At 41.2% G+C, this 20,391-nt stretch overlaps 1 protein-coding gene across 1 annotated transcript in view; it reads left to right on the top strand.

Annotated features, from left to right (window-relative positions):
• SLC9A9 (solute carrier family 9 member A9) overlaps positions 1-20,391 on the top strand; it is a 1,026,444-nt gene that overhangs the window by 280,372 nt on the left and 725,681 nt on the right. Inside the window, exon 7 of the mRNA XM_077488236.1 lies at positions 13,130-13,268. Within this exon, the coding sequence (XP_077344362.1) occupies positions 13,130-13,268 (139 nt within the window). The remainder of the gene's footprint in view (positions 1-13,129; positions 13,269-20,391) is intronic.

Below are 20,391 nucleotides of genomic sequence, written 5' to 3'. Positions count from 1 at the left end.
TAAAAATAAACATTATGTAAGAAATAAAAAATGGGCATACAGGCAGGATTTTTAAAGCAGAAAAGACATGCTTTGTCTCTTTTGCATTAAAGTTAGGAAATAAGAGAGAAGTGAGAGATTGTGCTATGGACAAAACGTGTGTCAGTAGTATGAGCTGCCCCTACCTAATATAACCACCCAAAGAGTGGAAATAAGTATGAAGAAAAGAGAGAGTAGATGTGGCACTATACTCAGAACTTATTATAAAAATTACAAAAATATTTGTCAAAAGGAATAAATTAAAATAATTAATACATCAGTAACTTAATCAATTGGTGAATTAATGGAAAACGGGAAATAATTGTTGTCACCGTGCTTAGATGTCTAATGTGATACCACTGAGCTATCAAAGTTCCTATAAAAGTGAATCCCTTGTGTGTATACTCCTTATGTGAAAAAAGGCGACAAATATGTAGTATTACAATGGTATAAATTACAAAGTGAAAAAATAGAAAAAAATTAAGACCTGATATACAATTGTACCATGTGCAAAAAAAACAAAAAAACAAAAAAAAACAAATCAATATCTAAATCAATCTGTAAAATTCATACAAAAATTAGCTAAAACAATTACCTAAACAATAAATACATGTATATAAAAAAAATAATCAGATAAGGAAACTGAATATATAACAATCAGATCATATAATCAAAAAGTCCCAATAAAAGTGGAAAGACGTGATTGGTGCAGAAAAATTATTTATATTTTTCTTCAGAGAACCAAAACTTCTGCCGGTGCGCTTTTCAGTGAAGTAGTAATGTGATTACCCTCACCAGAAATCTTACCCCTGTTGGGGTGGATAAGCCTCCACAGTATAAGCAACTGTGCTGCTCTCTGGCATCAGCTGGTGTTGTTCTGGGAGATGCTTGCTCATTCAATGATGTTACATCCACGTTGTTGTTTATAGTAAAAAAGAGAATACATCCATGGTGTAGTACGTACTGATATTGGATTTATTGAAAAGAAATCTACTTACATCATAAATAGGCATAAATCGCTGTTTAAAAACTGTTTGAAACTACTACATATTTGTCGCCTTTTACTACTACTGTTTGTAATACTACATATTTGTCGCCTTTTTTTCACATAAGGCGTATACACACAAGGGATTCACTTTTATAGGAACGTTGATAGCTCAGTGGAATCACATTAGACCTCTAAGCACGGTGACAACATTTATTTCCCCTGTTTTCCATTAATTCACCAATTGATTAAGTTACTGATGTATTAATTATTTTAATTTATTCCTTTTGACAAATATTTTTGTAATTTTTATAATAAGTTCTAAATATAGTGCCACATCTACTCTCTCTTTTCTTCTTTGCATTAAAGTTGCCTACCTGCTTGTCCGCCCCTGTATAATGAGCAGCACATTGTAGAAATTCAGCAATGCCGAAAACCGACTGCACTGGCAGACATACGCAGGAGTGATGTCACATTGGCCCGGCCCATGAAATCAGCCAGTGATCAACCCCTGGGGAGCTCCAGGATGCCACATCACTGGAGCCAAGTTAAGCAAAGGTTCTCTTTAATTAAATTTTGGTCAGTGATAGGAGGACGAGCATAATGAATAATACACAAACTAGATCCCTCCCCCACCTCTTTCTTTCTTTCTTTCTTTCTTTCTTTCTTTCCTCTTTTTGCCTTCCATGCTTCCCTTCCTATGATGCATTTATTGTTTACCGGTTGCTAAAATGTTAACAAGCTAATATGTTAAGTACATGCTCAAAGGGGGAAATGGGTACTAATAAAAAAAAATCATTTGTCAAAAGAGTACTTGGCAGTTATTAAAAATCATTGCTTCATACCTTAAGCCATTCAAAATGGCACAGCTACAGTCTATAGTATAGAACTATTTTCTTCCAGGTAAATTAGTTAAAGCTTTATTAGAAAATTGAATAGAACAATTACAATTACATTACCAACACAGTGGTATATATATAACACCTCCAGCCACCATTTAAAATGAGGGATTAACATTGTTGTCATTTTATACTACTTGAGCCGGGCCACCATAACAACCACACACTGACATACCTACTCTGGGTAATAGAAACAAGATAATAATTAGATTAAACCCAGGGGATCAGATCAGACCACGGTTAGCCACAAATCAGGCATAACATTTCACAATTGCAACTGAAGAATAGTCAGTGGTACAGGATCAGTCCACCATATATTAATAGGCATGCAGCAATGGAAATGAGCGGATATGAAACATAGGACGTTTTTTTTAGCATCCATCTACGTAAACAGATTAAAGCATTTGACCCAGAAGATGGTGGCCACTGGATTTACCCCACACAGGTGATTCAGCTTTCATATATATATATATATATATATATATATATATATATATATATATATATTTCCCGTAAACATTTTTATTGATTTTCAATAACATTACATGATGTAAGAAATTGAACAGCATATAGTAGTTAATATGTATAGATACAAAGTCAATATTACAAATTTTGTTTTTAGAAGTTGACTTGAGCTAGCAAGGTCATATGGAAGAGATTAAGTATAGGACTATTAACTGTAGCATGCAAATAGCTGATGTGAGGGTTGTGTCTAGGCAGGGACAGTCTGTCAAAAGGGCAGGATGGTGCAGATGCTCTCAGGCTGGGTACCCATATATGCAAATTTTGTACTGCATCCAATTTGCATGACATGTGAACCAGCAGCCTTCTCTATGGAGCTGGATTACATATTGTATCTGCTGGCCGTTCGTGGCAAGTTTTTAAAAAGAGTCCTTTGCATTTTTCAGTCCTGTTCAAGTGCGATTTTAAGTAAAAATTTGTACCTAAATCACATCTGAACTGGTAAACAAAACCACATGGGACTCCTTTTAAAAAAACGCACTGAAACTGCATCCAGACATGTGTGAGCCGAGCCCCACACTATAGGGGTGTATCTGCTGGGACAGAAGTAAGTGAGAGGCATGCCTGACACAATTTTCTTGTGTTTAGATTTGTGATGCCAGTGATAACCTATAAACGGCTAAGGTTTTAGGAAGACAGTACTATGCTATAAACTAAAGTTATACTTGACACATTCGCTCTGCTATGTCAAAGTAACTATATCATGCAGACACCCATCAGCTTAATATAACACACCACTTTTATATTTGTATTACCTTAACCAGTGTTAACGGTTGTCTTTCTTGCCCTAGTTCATTTTAGGCTTGTCATATTACTCTTATTCTTCAAATTTCCCCAGATTCTGACCTCTCCCTGAACCCTGATGATGAATGACCACTAGTGACCCATTTTATCAGCTTGAATCTAGCTAGTCTATCTTAAAGTAAGGGCTGGATGCGAGTTCTCCATCAGAACCCGTCCGTTGCTGCAGCTGCTATGACTGACTTAATATGATTAAAGTGACTGAATAATATGAAGATAATGCCATTATTTGTGTGACAAATCACAGTTTGCTATCCAGTGTTACTCCGTGCACAGAAAAGCATTAAAGAAATGTCTTAATTCTATAATATTGAGGGACGCTATTTTATTTTTGCGCTATAAACAAAAACAGAGCGACACTTTGTAAAAAAAACAACAATATTTTTTACTTTCTGCTATAAAACACATGCAATAAAAAATGTAAAAAATCTAATTTAGGCTAATATGTATTCTGCTACATATTTTTGGTAAACAAAATCCCAACAAGCGTGTATATATATATATATATATATATATATATATATATATATATTGATTGGTTTGAGCAAAAGTTATAGTTATTTTTTATGGCATTTTTCTTAACTTTTTTTTTTACTAGTATTGCAATAAGGGATTTTTAGTGGGACCACATGCGGCGGACAAATCAGACATCTAACTGACACTTTTGACACTTTTTTGGGAACCAGTCACAATTTTTCAGTGATCAATGCTAAAAATATGCACTGTTACTGTACTAATGACACTGGCAGGGAAGTGGTTAATATCAGGGGTGAGCAAAGGGTTAAATGTGTGCTTACTAACTATGTGGGGGTTGCTCTGACTGGCTGAAGACAGAGATCGGTGTTCCTACTTAGCAGGAACACTGATCTCTATCTTCTTCCTTGTCAGAATGGCGATCTGCCTTTTTTATATAGTCAGATCACCATTCTGCCACTCTGGGGAATGATCTCGGGTGGCCTATGGACATAGGGTCCGATGGCCCCGCTGATTGGCATCCCCTGTGTCCAACCAGCTTGCAGTCGCGCAATAAACAGTGTCTATTGCACAAAATAACATACAGGTATGTAGTTTCTTGCAATAGAGCCAACCCGCTACAGTAAAAGTGTGGTAGACAGTCAGCGAGTGGTCAATTACAGAGCCAGGAGGTCTCCCTTTGCAGTTTTCTGAACTGGCTAGTCCTCAGTGCTGCCTTGGAAATCATACATAACCCTGACATGATAAAGATGCTGGAACTGCCTGTAATGTAAACTTTGGACACTGGGCTCTGCTCCTGACAGTCTCCATACACCCATTGTACTGTATTAATTACCTTCAGAGCCTTTGAGAGGTCCAGACACAGTACATCTATTTGGCATAATTGCTACCCTAAAAAATCCTTTGGAGTTTGCCCACCAAAGGGGCAAAAACTGTCTGAAATGTGACCTTCTCATGGGATCCTGCATTAGTGATTTAAGATGCCTTGTTGTTGGGTAGGGCCCTCTCCAGACCAGTGCAATAAGTATGGGGGCTCTCCTTTTCTACGAAGCCTGGGGTATGTACTCTGCCTCCAGGTTTGTCCCCAAAGGGGTAAAAACTTTGCATAATCTGTGTTAAAACACTTTATTGTCACAAGCACACTGAGGGGTAGGTGCTGCAGCATTCTTTTAAGGTGTGACACACTTTTGGGATTGTGCTGTTGGTCCCCTACTATGCTCCTATAGGTGCTGATGCTTTGTAGACCTGTATTGAAACACAATGTTACTGTATGTGTCACAAGCAGCAACATTTAAAAAAAAAAGGGTCATGCGGGTCATATTAGTGCATCTGAGCCATGCTGCCCTCTGCCTCTCCCAGCTTTGGCCTAAAAAGGATTACCACTGGCTCCTTACAAAGGTATCAGGGTCAGTCTACTTCATTCTTACCTGAATCGACTTCATGACAGAAGGTCACATAACTTCTGCAGGAGTCATGAGTATTCTTGTTGGAATATCTCACTTTTCCACACTAGCAAAATGGCAGATCCTATGTGTAAGGACACTTGTCCTTAACAGCTCTGGAGCGGTTGGCAGCATTCCCCCTCATGGACTTGACAAGACAGGTTGGATGGTTGTCCTTTGTTTGAATTCACATGCTCCCTTGAGTCTTTCCTTGATCCATCTGACATAGCTCCCTCTTCTACGTTATCCAAGGAAGATTTTTCTGTGAATGAAGTAGGTTTTATGGGTATGTTCCCAGTACAGGTAGTCCCTGGGTTAAAAACAATATAGGGTATGTAGGTTTGCTCTTGATAGCATAGCATAGGAAATGTTTAACACCCCTGTAACATTTGTTTTTCTGTATGTGTCCATGTTTAGAAGATTTCACCTCACTCTCTGTCCCTTTGACAATTAGATTTAGTATTGATGATTAAAGCTTCAGTGGAGACACCTTTTTCTCGTGAATCTTATACAGGAGTGAGATTCCCTTCCTAGGGGTTGATTTTCCCTCATTTCAATGCACCTCACTCTCTGTCCCTTTGACAATTAGATTTAGTATTGATGATTAACCGCTTCCTGCCCGCCCTATAGCCGAATGCCGGCCTTAGGGCGGGCGGCTTCCTACGCCTGGCCGTCCCTGGACGGCCTGGTGTTTACTTCCGCAATGCGCGCCGCCGCGGGCGCGCATCGCGGAAGTTCTGTGTTTGCCGTGTCCCCCGGGGACAGGCAAACACAGATCGCTGTAAACGGCCAATCACAGCGGCCGTTTACAGCGTGATCGGCGTGTCCAATGGGAGATGATCTCATATGTAAACATATGAGATCATCTCTCAGCGCCGCTCTCCCTCCTCACACAGACAGCGTGTGAGAGGGGAGAGAAGAACGGCTGCAGCAGCCGTCAGTGTAAAAAAGAAAAAAAAAAAAAAAAAGTAAAAAAAAAGTTTAATAAAAAGTGCCATCCTCCCCCAGAGCCACCCCCCCCCAGTGCCATGCCCCCCCCCCAGTGCCATCCTGCCCCAGTGCCATCCTGCCCCAGTGCCATCCTGCCCCAGTGCCATCCGCCCCAGTGCCATCCGCCCCAGTGCCATCCTGCCCCAGTGCCATCCGCCCCAGTGCCATCCGCCCAGTGCCATCCACCCCAGTGCAATCCACCCCACCCCAGTGCCACCTGCCCGCAGTGCTATCTGTCCCCAGTGCCACCTGTTGTCAGTGCCATTTGTCCCCAGTGCCATCTGTCATCAGTGCCACGTATAAGTGGCATCTGTCATCAGTGCCACGTGTTATTAGTGCCACATAGTGCCATCTGTCATCAGTGCCACGTATTAGTGCCATCTGTCATCAGTGCCACGTATCAGTGCCATTTGTCATCAGTGCCACCTGTCAGTGTCACGTGCCATCTGTTGTCAGTGTCACGTGTCATCAATGCCACTTATCAGTGCCATCTGTCATCAGTGTCACGTGTCATTGGTGCCACGTATTAGTGCCATCTGTCACCGGTGGCACGTATTAGTGCCACGTATTAGTGCCACATGTCATCAGTGCCACGTATTAGTGCCACGTGTCATCAGTGCCACATATTAGTGCCACGTGTCATCAGTGCCACGTATTAGTGCCACGTGTCATCAGTGCCACGTATTAGTGCCACGTGTCATCAGTGCCACATATTAGTGTCATCTGTCATCAGTGCCACGTGTCATCAGTGCCACGTATAAGTGTCATCATTGCCACGTATCAGTGCCATCTGTCATCAGTGTCACGTGTCATTGTCCTGGTATTTCAAAAGTGTAATAAGTAGTCAACAAGTTAGATGTGTAATTTATGCTCCTAGAACACGTGATGGCGCTCCCTGCATGTTGGGCCTCTCTATGTGGCCAGGCTGCGAAAAAGTCCCACACATGTGGTATTGTAATACTCAGGAGGAGTAGCAGAATTTTTTGGGGGGTGTCATTTGTGGTATACACATGCCACGTGAGAGAAATAACCTATTACAATGACAATTTTGTGGAGAAAAATAAAGAAAATGAAAAATCTTCATTTTGCAAAGAATTGTGGGAAAAAAATGACAACATCAAAAAGCTCACCATGCCTCTTACTAAATACCTTGGAATGTCTACTTTCCAAAAAGGGGTCATTTGGGGGGTATTTGTACTTTCCTGACTTGTTTGGGTCACAAGAAGCGAGATAGGCCACCAGTACATCAGATGTGATCAATTTTGTGCGATTCGCACCACAGCTTGTAGACTCTCTAACTTTCACAAAGACCAAATAATATCCACTAATTTGGGTTATTTTTACCAAAGATATGTAGCAGTATAAATTGTGGCCAAAATTTATGAAAAAAAATTAATAATTTGCATAATTCTGTCACAGAAACAAAGAAATATGCGTTTTTTTTCAAAATTTTCGGTCTTTTTTCATTTATAGCGCAAAAAATAAAAACCCCAGAGGTGATCAAATACCACCAAAAGAAAGCTCTATTTGTGGGAAAAAAAGGACACAAAATTCATTTGGGTACAGTGTTGCATGACTGAGTAATTGTCATTCAAAGTGTGAGAGCACCGAAAGCTGAAAATTGGTCTGGGCAGGAAGGGTGTTTAAGTGCCCAGTAAGCAAGTGGTTAAAGCTTCAGTGGAGACACCTTTTTCTCGTGAATCTTATACAGGAGTGAGATTCCCTTCCTAGGGGTTGATTTTCCCTCATTTCCTGTTGTTGCCCTCCTTTTATAAGTAGGAGTCTTTTGTAAATCAGATGTTTGTAATCCGGACACCGCCTGTATGCCATTATAATCCCAAAGGAAGCTTAGTTACAGTAATTCCCCTGATTGTGGATTGTGTGTCAATGCATTTTCAGGCCTTTCTAGGAGAATACTATGGCCTCACATTTATGTTTTCTCATCTTGATTCCAACAATTTTACCTCCTATAAAACGCATTCTGATGTTTTGTTAAAGGTCTGTGAATTCCCTCAGACCAATCATATATCATAGTATGTAACATTTACAGTTTTAAAACATCTAATGTTGATGACGGATTATGTCACAAGGCTTGAAGGTACAGAGAACTAATACTAGAACTAATGAACCTTCTGTTGTGCAGATCATTTTATTTAGTTTGTAATATCATTTACTGTGTAAAGCAACACTCCAGACACCACTTGTCCTTTCTGGTCTGGAATAAAAGAGATGCTGGCTGTGAGAGCACGTCCTCATTCTAATGCTTTACAAAATCTTTACAAAGAAGGCTACACACTGATGAAATTGTTCTTTTAGAATAAGTTTATTCAAGGTCTCTATTCTGACGGGCCCTAATTGTAGGCACACACCCTGGCGTATTTCACCTTGATCGGGCTTAATTATGTAAATTGGCATGGTCAGGATGACAGTGACAGAGTGACAGCACATACAGCGTGTGTATATATATATATATATATATATATATATATATATATATATATATATATATATATATATATATAATTAGGAACGTTCAAAATGTCTATCAACATTTTAAGAAGATAACAAATATTTATTGAGATATGCTCTCACTTATACTGTATATGCACTTAAATATTACATTGTATACAACTTAAGCACGGATAAAAGCAAGACCATGGAATTTATCCATGCTTAAGTTGTATACAATGTAATTCAATGATAAAGGGAAAGTTTTTGACACATCCACACAGAGGCAATAAAATTGAAATAAAAGGACATCATACATGCCAGTCTTCTTTTGTGATATATGTTATAAAATGTCCATGTGGCTATTTATATGTGGGTGAAACAACTCAAAAAGTAAAAGATAGAATTGCAAGGCATACATATTCTGTAAAGGATAAACTCACAAAATTACCATTGGCGAGAGATTATGATGAGATTGGACATACTGTATCTCAAGTGAAATACCGTATTTTCCGGCACATAAGACAACCTTTTACACTTAAAGAGAATGGCCAAAAAGTGTGAGTCGTCTTATTCGCCTGGTATAAAATGCAGCACACTGTATGTCAGCCCGCCGGATGTGAGGTAATACTATATGTAACTTGGGCTACATACAGTATACACCACTGAGCCAATCCCAGCGAGCAATGTATTCTGTTAATGAATACAGAGCCTGCTCAGATTAGAGTAACAACCTCTGCCAATCTTTGGAAGTCAGAGAGGCACGGGCTGATGATGTTACAGCCTCTGCCAATCCAAGCAGGCTTTGTATTCATTAATAGAATACATTGCTCGCCGTGATTGGCTCAGTGTGTTATGGCTCCACCAAGAAATAGGAAAGGGGGGTCTCGGAAGGGGAGTCATCTTATATAGTGAGTATAGGCAAGAAGTACAATGGATAAATAGATTGGATACTTTACAACCTAGAGGTTTAAACTCGGATTTTGACATGCATTTATTTCTACAGATCACTAAAATTAGGTTTATTGTATATAGATTGTGATTTGAATGCATTATTTTTGATTATTATATATTATTTAGTTATTTGTTTCTGGACATATGTTAATGGATTGTATGTTTTAATAATAGGATAAATTGAACTTATTCTATGAGATTGGAGCCTGATTGCATCTTGTTGAGCCATCTCTGGAATCTAGAATGAAAATAATTATGATAATTTGTATTGATTAATTGGTTAATTGATGTCTAATGGATTTCTGGTGTGAAATGTAACACTAAAAAATGAAGTGAGAATAATGTCAGTATACATCTTGTTCCCATCCGAAGAAGAGCGTAAGCTTTGTAGCCCAAAACTGTTATTTGGAACAACATGAAAAGTATGTAATATATTACATGTGGAATTAATAAATTTTAAGTGCAGCAATCCCTAGACTTTTCCTTTTATATATGGCCTTTGGTGAAGGTTTGATTGCTGGCACTAGGATGTATACTGTGTGCTGTCTACCACACCAGTGAAGTTTTATGAAGTTTTATATATATATATATATATATATATATATATATATATATATATATATACATACATACACACACACACACACACACACACACACACACACACTTTTTTTCTTTTTCTAATGCTGCCTTCTAAAGAAAAAGACTAAATCAGGTGAATACTTCATGTGACATGACTAATACATCTTCAAATGCTATCTATAACCTCATTACTACAAAAACCATGCCATATCCCCCCTCCTTCACTCTTTTACCCTTTCCTTTCATTACTGTCGTCCTCTATTTGTTTGTTTCCTGTTATCTTGGGAGGAGTTTTTTTAAACTCTCTTAGGATTTTGTTTCTCTTGAAATAATAATAAAACTGTTTATAGCTATGGGACCAGTAGGTTCCATATGAGTGATATATATTTTAAACTATATATAATAAGTGTTATGTTTTCATGTTTCTGACAGATGACAGGAGGATTAAAGAAATGTCCACATTTTAAGAGTTGGGTTAGTGGGACCTTTTTAGATTTTTGAGGGAGATTTTTTTTTGGATTTCTATAATGACTTTTGTACTAAAAAGGTTATAGAAATATATGACTGTGGCATTGGGCAATTTAGATATATTTTTTTGTTTTCAGCAGTGTCGTTTATAAACACTAAGGCTCCATTCACTCTTGTGTGACTTGGCATGCGACTGTGGAAATATAAAAAGTTGCACTTAAAATCACATGACTTTGGAGTCATACAAGTATGAACGAGACCTTATTCAGACTAATGGAGTGAGTTGAGGGGTGGAGAGATAGATTTGGGTGTCGTCAGTGTAGAAATTATATTGAAAGCTGACCCAGGGAAGAGGTCTAGATTGAAAATAAGAGAGGTCCAAGATCAGAACCTTGGGGGACCCCGACAAAAAAGGGAAAAGGAGAGGAGGAAGTAGAATTGTAAGTGACACTGAAGGTGCGTTGGGATAGGTAGGATGAGAGCCACTGAGGAGCACAGTCACAGAGACAGTGGGAGTAAAGTTTTTTGAGGAGGAGAGGGTGGTCAACCATGTCAAAGGCAGCTGAAAGATCCAGAAGTAGGAGTACAGAATAGTGTCCGTTGATTTTTGCAGTTAGTAGGTCATTTGTGTGTGTTTTAAAAGAGCACTTTCTGTGGAGTGTTGAGGGCAAAATCCAGATTGCAGGGGAACAAGAAGGGGTTTCTTAATGAGGTGATCGCTCGGTTGTAAACCAGGCATTCAAGGAGTTTAGAGGAAAAGGGGAGCAAGGAGATAGGACATACATTGTTAAGATTGGTAGGGTCCAAGGACGGCTTTTTAAGTATGGGGGTGACCAATGCATGTTTTAGAGCATTGGGGGAAGATACAAGAGGTGAAGGACAGATTAAAGATGTGGATTAGAGAGTGAAGAATAGAGTCAGAGGATGACCATAGTATTTGAGCAGGAATAGGGTCCAGGGGACAGGTGGTTAGGAGTTTAGCAACTTTGTCTGTAGTAACAGGTTTGAATAAGGGGAGTGTCAATTGTACCTGTTGACATGGGGTCTTAACTGGGGGAGATACCTGTAGAGTGGAGATTTCATCATGTATCAGTCTTGTTTTTGAAGTGATTGACAATCTCCTGGGCAGTGAACGAGTCAGTGGGTGGAGGCGGTAGAGGACGAAGTAGAGAGTTGAGGGTAGAGAAGAGTTTATGGGGACTGCATGAGAAGGTGTTAATAAGAGTTGTAAAATAGGTCTGCTTGGCAGTATGGAGGAAAGAATAGTATTTTTGGAGGGCAGATTTGTATTGGTTGAAGTCTTTGAGAGACTTAGTCTTGTGCCACAGACGCTCAAGAGTGCAACTAAGTTTTTTGAGAATTCTGGTGTTAGTGTAGTGCGCTTGTCCAGGGTGGAGGACAGGGATTTATTGTAAATGGAAGTGGCTTGGTTGGGGCAGGAGAGGGGAGAGATTTTGTCATAGAGGTAGTCAGTAGCAGAATAGAGGAGGGAAGGGTTGAAGTTGTGAAAGTTTCTACGGGTGATGATTAGGCAATTGATGGGAAAGATGGTGGAAGACAGGAGGAGAGAGAAACGAATACAGCGGTGGTTAGAGAGAGGAAAATGATTGTTGGAGAAGTTCCATGGAGTGCATAGATAGGAGAATAAAAGGTCAAGAGTGTTGCCATCAGAGTGAGTAGAAGCCTGTACCCATTGCTTCAGGTCAAATGAAGAGGTTAGACTAAGAAATTTAGAAGTAGCAGGCATGTTTGTATTAGCAGGGATGTTGAAATCGCAGAGGATTGTGGGAATTTCCGAAGAGAGAAAGTAAGGTAACTAGGCAGAAAACTCATCAAGTAAAGTTGATAATGGTCCAGGCGGTCGGTAGATAACAGCAATTCTTAGGGAAGTTGGAGCGAATAGTCATATACAGTGAGCTTCAAATGATGAGAGGGAAAGAGAGGGAGGAGAGTGAATAACATGAAAGGTGCTCTGGGGAGATAGGAGGAATCCCACTCCACCTCCCTTGCGTCCATTAGACCTAGGGGAGTGAGTCCAGAGAAGGCTACCCTGGGAGAGGGAAGCAGGAGAAGGGGTGGCAGATTCGTGGAGCCAGGTTTTGGTGACATTAAGTAGATTAAAGTGACAAATAGGTCATGAACAGCTGTGAGTTTATTGCAGACAGAGTATCTTGGTTTATTGCAAGCATTTTCTATTGGTGAAATGAAGTCTAGAAACTAATGGCAGTGTCAATGTAAACTTTCCACACACCACTGAAATTGAATATAGAAAGTTTTTCACATTGTTCCCTGTGCTGTTGGCAACAAGCAGACTTTTAGCTTGATTGACTTGATGGCTGTTTTAAAAGCATCTAAAAGCACGCTTTAGCAAAATCGGCTATAAATATTGATTGCTCTGCCTGCAATATCAGTTTAGCCATAAATGTTAATACGTAACTGTTTTCAGCTATATTGCAAAAAGTTGAACTATAGCAAATGCTAAAACCTATATAAGATAAATTTAATTTCCAAACAAGATCTAATTTTGTGTTTGTCTTTTTTTTTAGTTCAATATTAATTTACAGCCCAAAAGAGAACCCGAATGCGTTTGATGCATCTGCTTTCTTCCAATGTGTCGGCAATTTCCTGGGAATCTTTGCAGGCTCATTTGCTATGGGTTCTGCGTATGCAGTTGTTACTGCTTTGATATCCTTTATAGGTTTTAATTATTGAATTATTTTACCATTTCAAATATATTATGTTCATTCGTCTTCTGTTGAAGCTTGTTAATATATTCTTATGTACTTGTATATTGTTGAGAAGCATAACAGATTCCACACAGTATTGTTTTACAGAACCTAAAATGACAAAGCATCACATATGAAAGATTTGACTCCCGCGCTTATGGTACAAATGAAAATTAAGTGTAAAATGTGTGAAGAGCTGCAGCCTCTATCAATAGATTTACCCTAAGGTAAATCTAGAGAAATGTGAAAAAAAGGAAGGATAGATATGCCGCTGCTCCTATTAAGAGGTAATTTGCAACCTCTAGATACTTAAGGGGTGTATGTACCATGGGTGCATATAATGCAAAAAGGGAACAAAAAGTGCAGAAAATAAGAAATGCAAAGGATATGTAGATTTGCACATAGTAGCCTGGATACTCCTCTTCTCAAGTCCCTCTTCGACTCTCCTGGCCCCTGCCTCCTGTTGGGTGCCCCCACAGCAAGCAGCTTGCTATGGCAGCACCCAAGCCAAGCCCATTCAGACACAGAGCTGTGGCCTGCCCCACCCCCTTTCTATTCTCATTGGCTGACTGACTATGACAGCAGCGGGCGCCAATGATGCCGCACTGCTGTCTTAGCCAATGAGGAGGGCAGTCCCGGACAGCCGAGACATTCCTACAACATCGCTGGATTTAGATGGAGCTCAGGTAAATATTAGGGGGTGCTGGGGAGCTGCTGCACACAGAAGGCTTTTTATCTTAAAGAGGAAGTAAAGGCTATTTAAAAAAAAAATAATGCAACCTGCAAGGCATAGCATACTAGCTCATTATGAATAACTTACCTGAGAACGAAGCCCCCGAAGTGGTCCTCCGTCTTCATCTTCGCTGGTGCCATGTATCCCGGAGTGACTTCCGGGTTTCGCCACTCCGGAGCTGTGATTCGCCAGAGCTGCGATGATGTCACTCCCCCACATGCACACGGGAGCCGTCACGAGCGGCATATCGCAGTGATCTGCAGCCTGCCCAGTGCGCCTGCACGCCGCTGTCTTTTTGTAAACATCTCCTAAACCATATAGGTTTAGGAGATATTTCTTGGACCTACAGGTAAGGCTTAATCTACAGTAGGCTTACCTGTAGGTCAAAGTGGTTTGTAAGGGTTTACAACCACTTTAATGCATGAATGCATTAAGATAAAAAAAAAAAACCTTCTGCCTTTACAACCACTTTAAAGTGCAACTGTGGTTGGACTATGGATGTAATTTACATATTTATAACAAGCAGTAATTAATCAGCAGAAACACTGTATCTTTTAGCATCTCATATTTACTGTTCTCTCATTATGGCAGTGACTTGGCAGCCTGACACTCTTCCCATCTCTAATGTAAATTCAATGGCATTGTCTGCAACAGTTCTCATACTCTGTTTGACGGACATGAGGCACTTGGCAGCAGAAGCGTAGTGTCCGGGAACATCAACTACCCTTTTAAAGGTGGCCACAAACTCAGTGTAACTCAAGACAACAGGTTTTTGCATCTCCCATAGAGGGTTTGACCAGGCCATGAAATCAGACAGAGACAGAAGTACAGTTAAAGCGGAGGTCCACCCTAAAGTGGACCTTCCGCTCATCGGAACCCCCCCCCTCCGGCGCCACAATTGGCACCTTTCAGGGGGGAGGGGGGTGCAGATACCTGTACAGTACAGGTATCTGCACCCACTTCCGGGGCAGCTCTCTGCGGAAAGGGGCGTAGATTCCGCCCCTTTCCGCAAGTGCCCGCCCCTTTCCGCAAGACCGTCCTTATTGCGCAGCGCGACTCGCGCATGCGCAATAGGGAACCGGGAAATGAAGCTGAAAGGCTCCATTTCCTGATTCCCATACCTAAGATGGCGGCGGCAGCACCCGAGAGACGATCTAGAGATCGGCTTCGGGTGCCGACATCGCGAGCGCGCTGGACAGGTAAAGCCCCATACACACTATCAGTTTTACTGCTGAGTTTTTCCATCAGATTTACCAAAACCATATAATATGAGGTCAAACCTTAGGAGTTTCAATGTGTATGCAATCAGGCCAGCCCTTCTACTACATGGTTTTGAAGGAAAAATTCAGCAGAAAAACTGATAGTGTGTATGGGGCTTAAGTGTCACTATTTTAAAAGTCAGCAGCTGCAGTATTTGTAGCTGCTGGCTTTAAAAAAAAAAAAAAAAAACGCGGAGTCCCGGCGGACTCCCGCTTTAAATCACACTTGTTTAATAATAAAAGTAAAAAGAACAAATGTTTTGAAAACATAACCATATATTAGTAACTGGAACGGATATTCAGCCAAGCCAGAAGTGCAGGATAAAAGTAGTGGAACAGCAGTCAGGATCTGGAGCCAGAAGGGATGTCAGCAAAACCAGTCTTTAAACAGGAACGCAGGAGATAGTTTCTGGTGATGTGACCAAGGAAAGGCAGAGCTCCTCTGGACTGGATGGCTTAAGTAGGCAGGATTGAAAAGCAGGATCATGAACAGCTGAGTAACTGTTGAGAGAGATGGGAGCTGGCAGTTAGCCGACAGCTGAGCGGCCAGCTCAGAGAAGGGAGGGCTGAGCCCAGCCCAGCCCTGACATGCACTGACGTTTCTGGATTTTGAGTCATGGGGAAAGCAAAATAATTGTCAAAAGATCTGTGGGAAGAGGTAGTTGAACTGTATAAAACAGGAAATGGATATGAAAAGTTATGCAGAGAATGGAGAATGCCAATCAGCAGTGTTCAAACTCCAATCAAGAAGTGGAAAATTAGGAGTTCTGTTGAAACCAAATCATGGTCAGGTAGACCAACTAAAATTTTAGCCACAGCTGCCAGGAAAATTGTTTGGGATGCAAAGAAAAACCTACAAATATCTTCAGGTGAAATACAGGACTCTGAAAATGTAGTGTGGCTGTTTCAAGATGCACAATAAGAAAGATGGGCTGCATGGTTGAGTCACCAAAAGAAAGCCATTGGTACGCAAATGCCACAAAGTATCCCGCTTACAATACACCAAACAGCACAGAGACAAACCTCAATCCTTCTGGCACAATGTCATTTGAAGTGATGCAACCAAAATGTAGCGTTTTGGCCACAACCATAAACGCTACATTTGGAGAGGAGTCAACAAGGCCTATGATTCCTACTGTGAAACACGGAGGTGGATCACTGCTGTTTTTGGTAATGTGTGAGCTACAAATGCACAAGAGATTTGGTCAAAATTGACGGCAAGATGAATGCAGTATGTTATCAAAAAATACTGGAGGAACATTTGCATTCATCAGCTAGGAAGCTGCGCATGGGACGTCCTTGGACATTTCAACATGGCAATGATCCAAAACACAAGGTCAATTCAACCTGTCATTTGCTACAGCAGAATAAAGTGAAGGTTCTAGAGTGGCCATCTCAGTCTCTTGACCTCAATATCATGAGCCACTCTGGGGATCTCAAACATGCAGTTCATGCAAGACAGGACAACATTTTTATTTATTTTTTTGCCAATAGAAATGGGCAGCTTTACCATCTGAGAAGATAAAGATCCTCATCCACACCACAAATACCACAAAAGACTTCAAGCTGTCATTGATGTTAAAGGGAGCAATACACAGTATTAAGAACTGAGGTATGTCAACTTTTGATCAGGGTTATTTGGGTAGTTTCTGTTGTCATTATGATTTAAAAAAGAGTAAACACAGTTGATTGATAATAAATGGCTTCACCTAGACACTAATCATGAGTGAAAGAAAAGTGTTATCATTCATATTCTATGAAAAAATTGCCAAGAATTCATTAAGGCCGCGTACACACGGGCGGACTGTCTGTCCAACTTAGTCCGCTGAAACGTGTTTCAGCGGACAATCCGCTCGTGTGTGGGCTTCAGCGGACTTTTTCAGCGGACAGTCTGGCGGACTAAGTCTTTCGGAATTTCCGTAATACAGTCCGTCCAAACTTGGTTTCAGCGGACAGTCCGCTCGTGAGTAGGCAAGTTGGACGGACTAAGTATGGCGCATGCTCAGAAAGGATTTACACGGCCGAAGGTTGCATTGCAGTGTATTGGACGTCGTATTTCTAGTCCCGTCGTACGTGCTGTACACGTCATCGCGCAAGCTTTCATCGTGTGTGGTCAAGTCCGTTCATTCAAAAGTAGGACGGACTGTCTGTCGGATTGTCTGACGAACTTAGTTGGCCAGACAATCCGCCCGTGTGTACGCGGCCTAAGTCTGCCAGGGTATATAAACTTATGAGCACAATTGTGTGTGTGTGTATGTATAATATATATATATATATATATATATATATATATATATATATATACACTACCGTTCAAAAGTTTGGGGTCACCCAAACAATTTTGTGTTTTCCATGAAAAGTCACACTTATTCACCACCATACGTTGTGAAATGAATAGAAAATAGAGTCAAGACATTGACAAGGTTAGAAATAATGATTTGTATTTGAAATAACATTGTTTTTACATCAAACTTTGCTTTCGTCAAAGAATCCTCCTTTTGCAGCAATTACAGCATTGCACACCTTTGGCATTCTAGCTGTTAATTTATTGAGGTAAGCTGGAGAAATTGCACCCCACGCTTCTAGAAGCAGCTCCCACAAGTTGGATTGGTTGGATGGGCACTTCTGGCGTACCATACGGTCAAGCTGCTCTCACAACAGCTCAATGGGGTTCAGATCTGGTGACTGTGCTGGCCACTCCATTACCGATAGAATACCAGCTGCCTGCTTCTGCTGTAAATAGTTCTTGCACAATTTGGAGGTGTGTTTAGGGTCATTGTCCTGTTGTAGGATGAAATTGGCTCCAATCAAGCACTGTCCACTGGGTATGGCATGACGTTGCAAAATGGAGTGATAGCCTTCCTTATTCAGAATCCCTTTTACCCTGTACAAAGCTCCCACCTTACCAGCACCAAAGCAACCCCAGACCATCACATTACCTCCACCATGCTTAACAGATGGCGTCAGGCATTCTTCCAGCATCTTTTCATTTGTTCTGCGTCTCACAAACGTTCTTCTTTGTGATCCAAACACCTCAAACTTGGATTCATCCGTCCACAACACTTTTTTCCAGTCTTCCTCTGTCCAATGTCTGTGTTCTTTTGCCCATCTTAATCTTTTTCTTTTATTGGCCAGTCTCAGATATGGCTTTTTCTTTGCCACTCTGCCCTGAAGCCCAAAATCCCGCAGCCGCCTCTTCACTGTAGATGTTGACACTGGTGTTTTGCGAGTACTATTTAATGAAGATGCCAGTTGGGGACCTGTGAGGCGTCTGTTTCTCAAACTAGAGACTCTAATGTGCTTATCTTCTTGCTTAGTTGTGCAACGCGGCCTCCCACTTCTTTTTCTACTCTGGTTAGAGCCTGTTTGTGCTGTCCTCTGAAGGGAGTAGTACACACCGTTGTAGGAAATCTTCAATTTCTTTGCAATTTCTCGCATGGAATAGCCTTCATTTCTAAGAACAAGAATAGACTGTCGAGTTTCAGATGAAAGTTCTCTTTTTCTGGCCATTTTGAGCGTTTAATTGACCCCACAAATGTGATGCTCCAGAAACTCAATCTGCTCACAGGAAGGTCAGTTTTGTAGCTCCTGGAAGGAGCTAGACTGTTTTTAGATGTGTGAACATGATTGCACAAGGGTTTGCTAATCATCAATTAGCCTTCTGAGCCAATGAGCAAACACATTGTACCATTAGAACACTGGAGTGATAGTTGCTGGAAATGGGCCTCTATACACTGTGGTAGTACGGAATCTCCAATCCTGGGACCGGGTTTTGGGACCAGCCAGCAGTCTGGCTGGATGATTGCACAGGTGGGTCTTGGGCTTAAAACAAAGCCAACACCATGGTTCTGGGCTCCACCCTCCCGAGGAGTCCAGGCGTGTAAGGGAGAAGAAGTGTGCATGTCTGCACAGGTCGGTCTGTCAGAGCAGACAGAGGGTCCAAGCTTGTGGGCTGAAAAAGAAGCTAGTAAAGAGTGCTGAGGTACTGGGTGTACAGGAACTCTGTTAAAGAGCCAAGAGGGCTGCAGCAGAAGTCTGAGCAGCAGTGCTGCTAAAGAGAGCCAGGTGGCTTGGTATTTTTGGTTCTACGTACATTATTGCTGTGGAAAGCTGAAACCCCTGTGTGGGCAACTATTTTGTTATCGGACTTTTCTTTCTTTAATAAAAGTGGGCCTACAAGCCCTTAAAAAGGCATATCTGGTGTGGACTCAGCTCACTGGTAAGCTCTACCTTTAAGCTAAAATAACCCCCAAATATTACAAGTGGTGTTCGAATGCGGGCATTAGATGGTGGAATCCGGGTCCGTGCTCCACAGTAAGTTCAAGTCAGGAACTATTGGCTGTGTGTGAAAGTGCAGCCAGGCAAAAGGCATTCCGTGTTGCAGGTGGTGTACCTGTGAATGAAAAGTCAATTTTTTTTTTCTTGCTATGAACTGTGTTTGTGTGCATGAGACAGCACAATCAGTGTGTGCAATGTGCAGGTGAGGAAAGCTTGCATTAAGAGAAAAGCAACTTGCTTTAAAAGAGACACTAAAAGAGGCAAGGTTTGCTGAAATGAGAGACAGAGCTCTGTGGTTGGAGGGGTTGTTACCACCCAAACGAGCCCCATACATACCTGATCAGAGTGTATCAAGGAGAAAAAGGGCTGGGGTTGTCCCTAGCAACCCTGGTGCAATGAGTGCACAGGTGACTGCTGTTATGGAGAGTCCACCAGCATTTGAATCTGCAGTGGATTGGTGCAAGCAGCATTTAGCGGCACTGGACCAAGCTACAGAGGAAAGGAAGCCAACCCTCAGTGCAAGGGGAAAGCCGCTGGATGTCCATAACTGGAAGAGGGCTGTTGTTGCCCCTGGCAAAGCTGATGCAGTTAAAACAGCTAATGTGAAAGATGTGAATGTGTCACAGCATGAGACGGGATCCAGCAGAGAGAAGCCCATGCTATATGCAAGGAGCGAGGCTGATCAAAGGCTGAGGATGAGAGTGGTTGCCCATAGCAACGCAAAGGAAGCCAGTCGGGTTATCTCTGTACCATGGGCTATGTCTAATAAGGATCGTGGAAAGCAGTTTAAGGAGGAGCCAATTTTTCGTGTT

This window comes from Lithobates pipiens, unplaced genomic scaffold (assembly GCF_037356315.1).
Source record: "Lithobates pipiens isolate NorthernLeopardFrog02 unplaced genomic scaffold, aLitPip1_a1.2 Scaffold_18, whole genome shotgun sequence".
In the NCBI taxonomy this organism is placed as follows: domain Eukaryota; kingdom Metazoa; phylum Chordata; class Amphibia; order Anura; family Ranidae; genus Lithobates; species Lithobates pipiens.
Note: the sequence above shows the minus strand (reverse complement) of the source record. Positions and strands in the feature narration are given on the sequence as shown.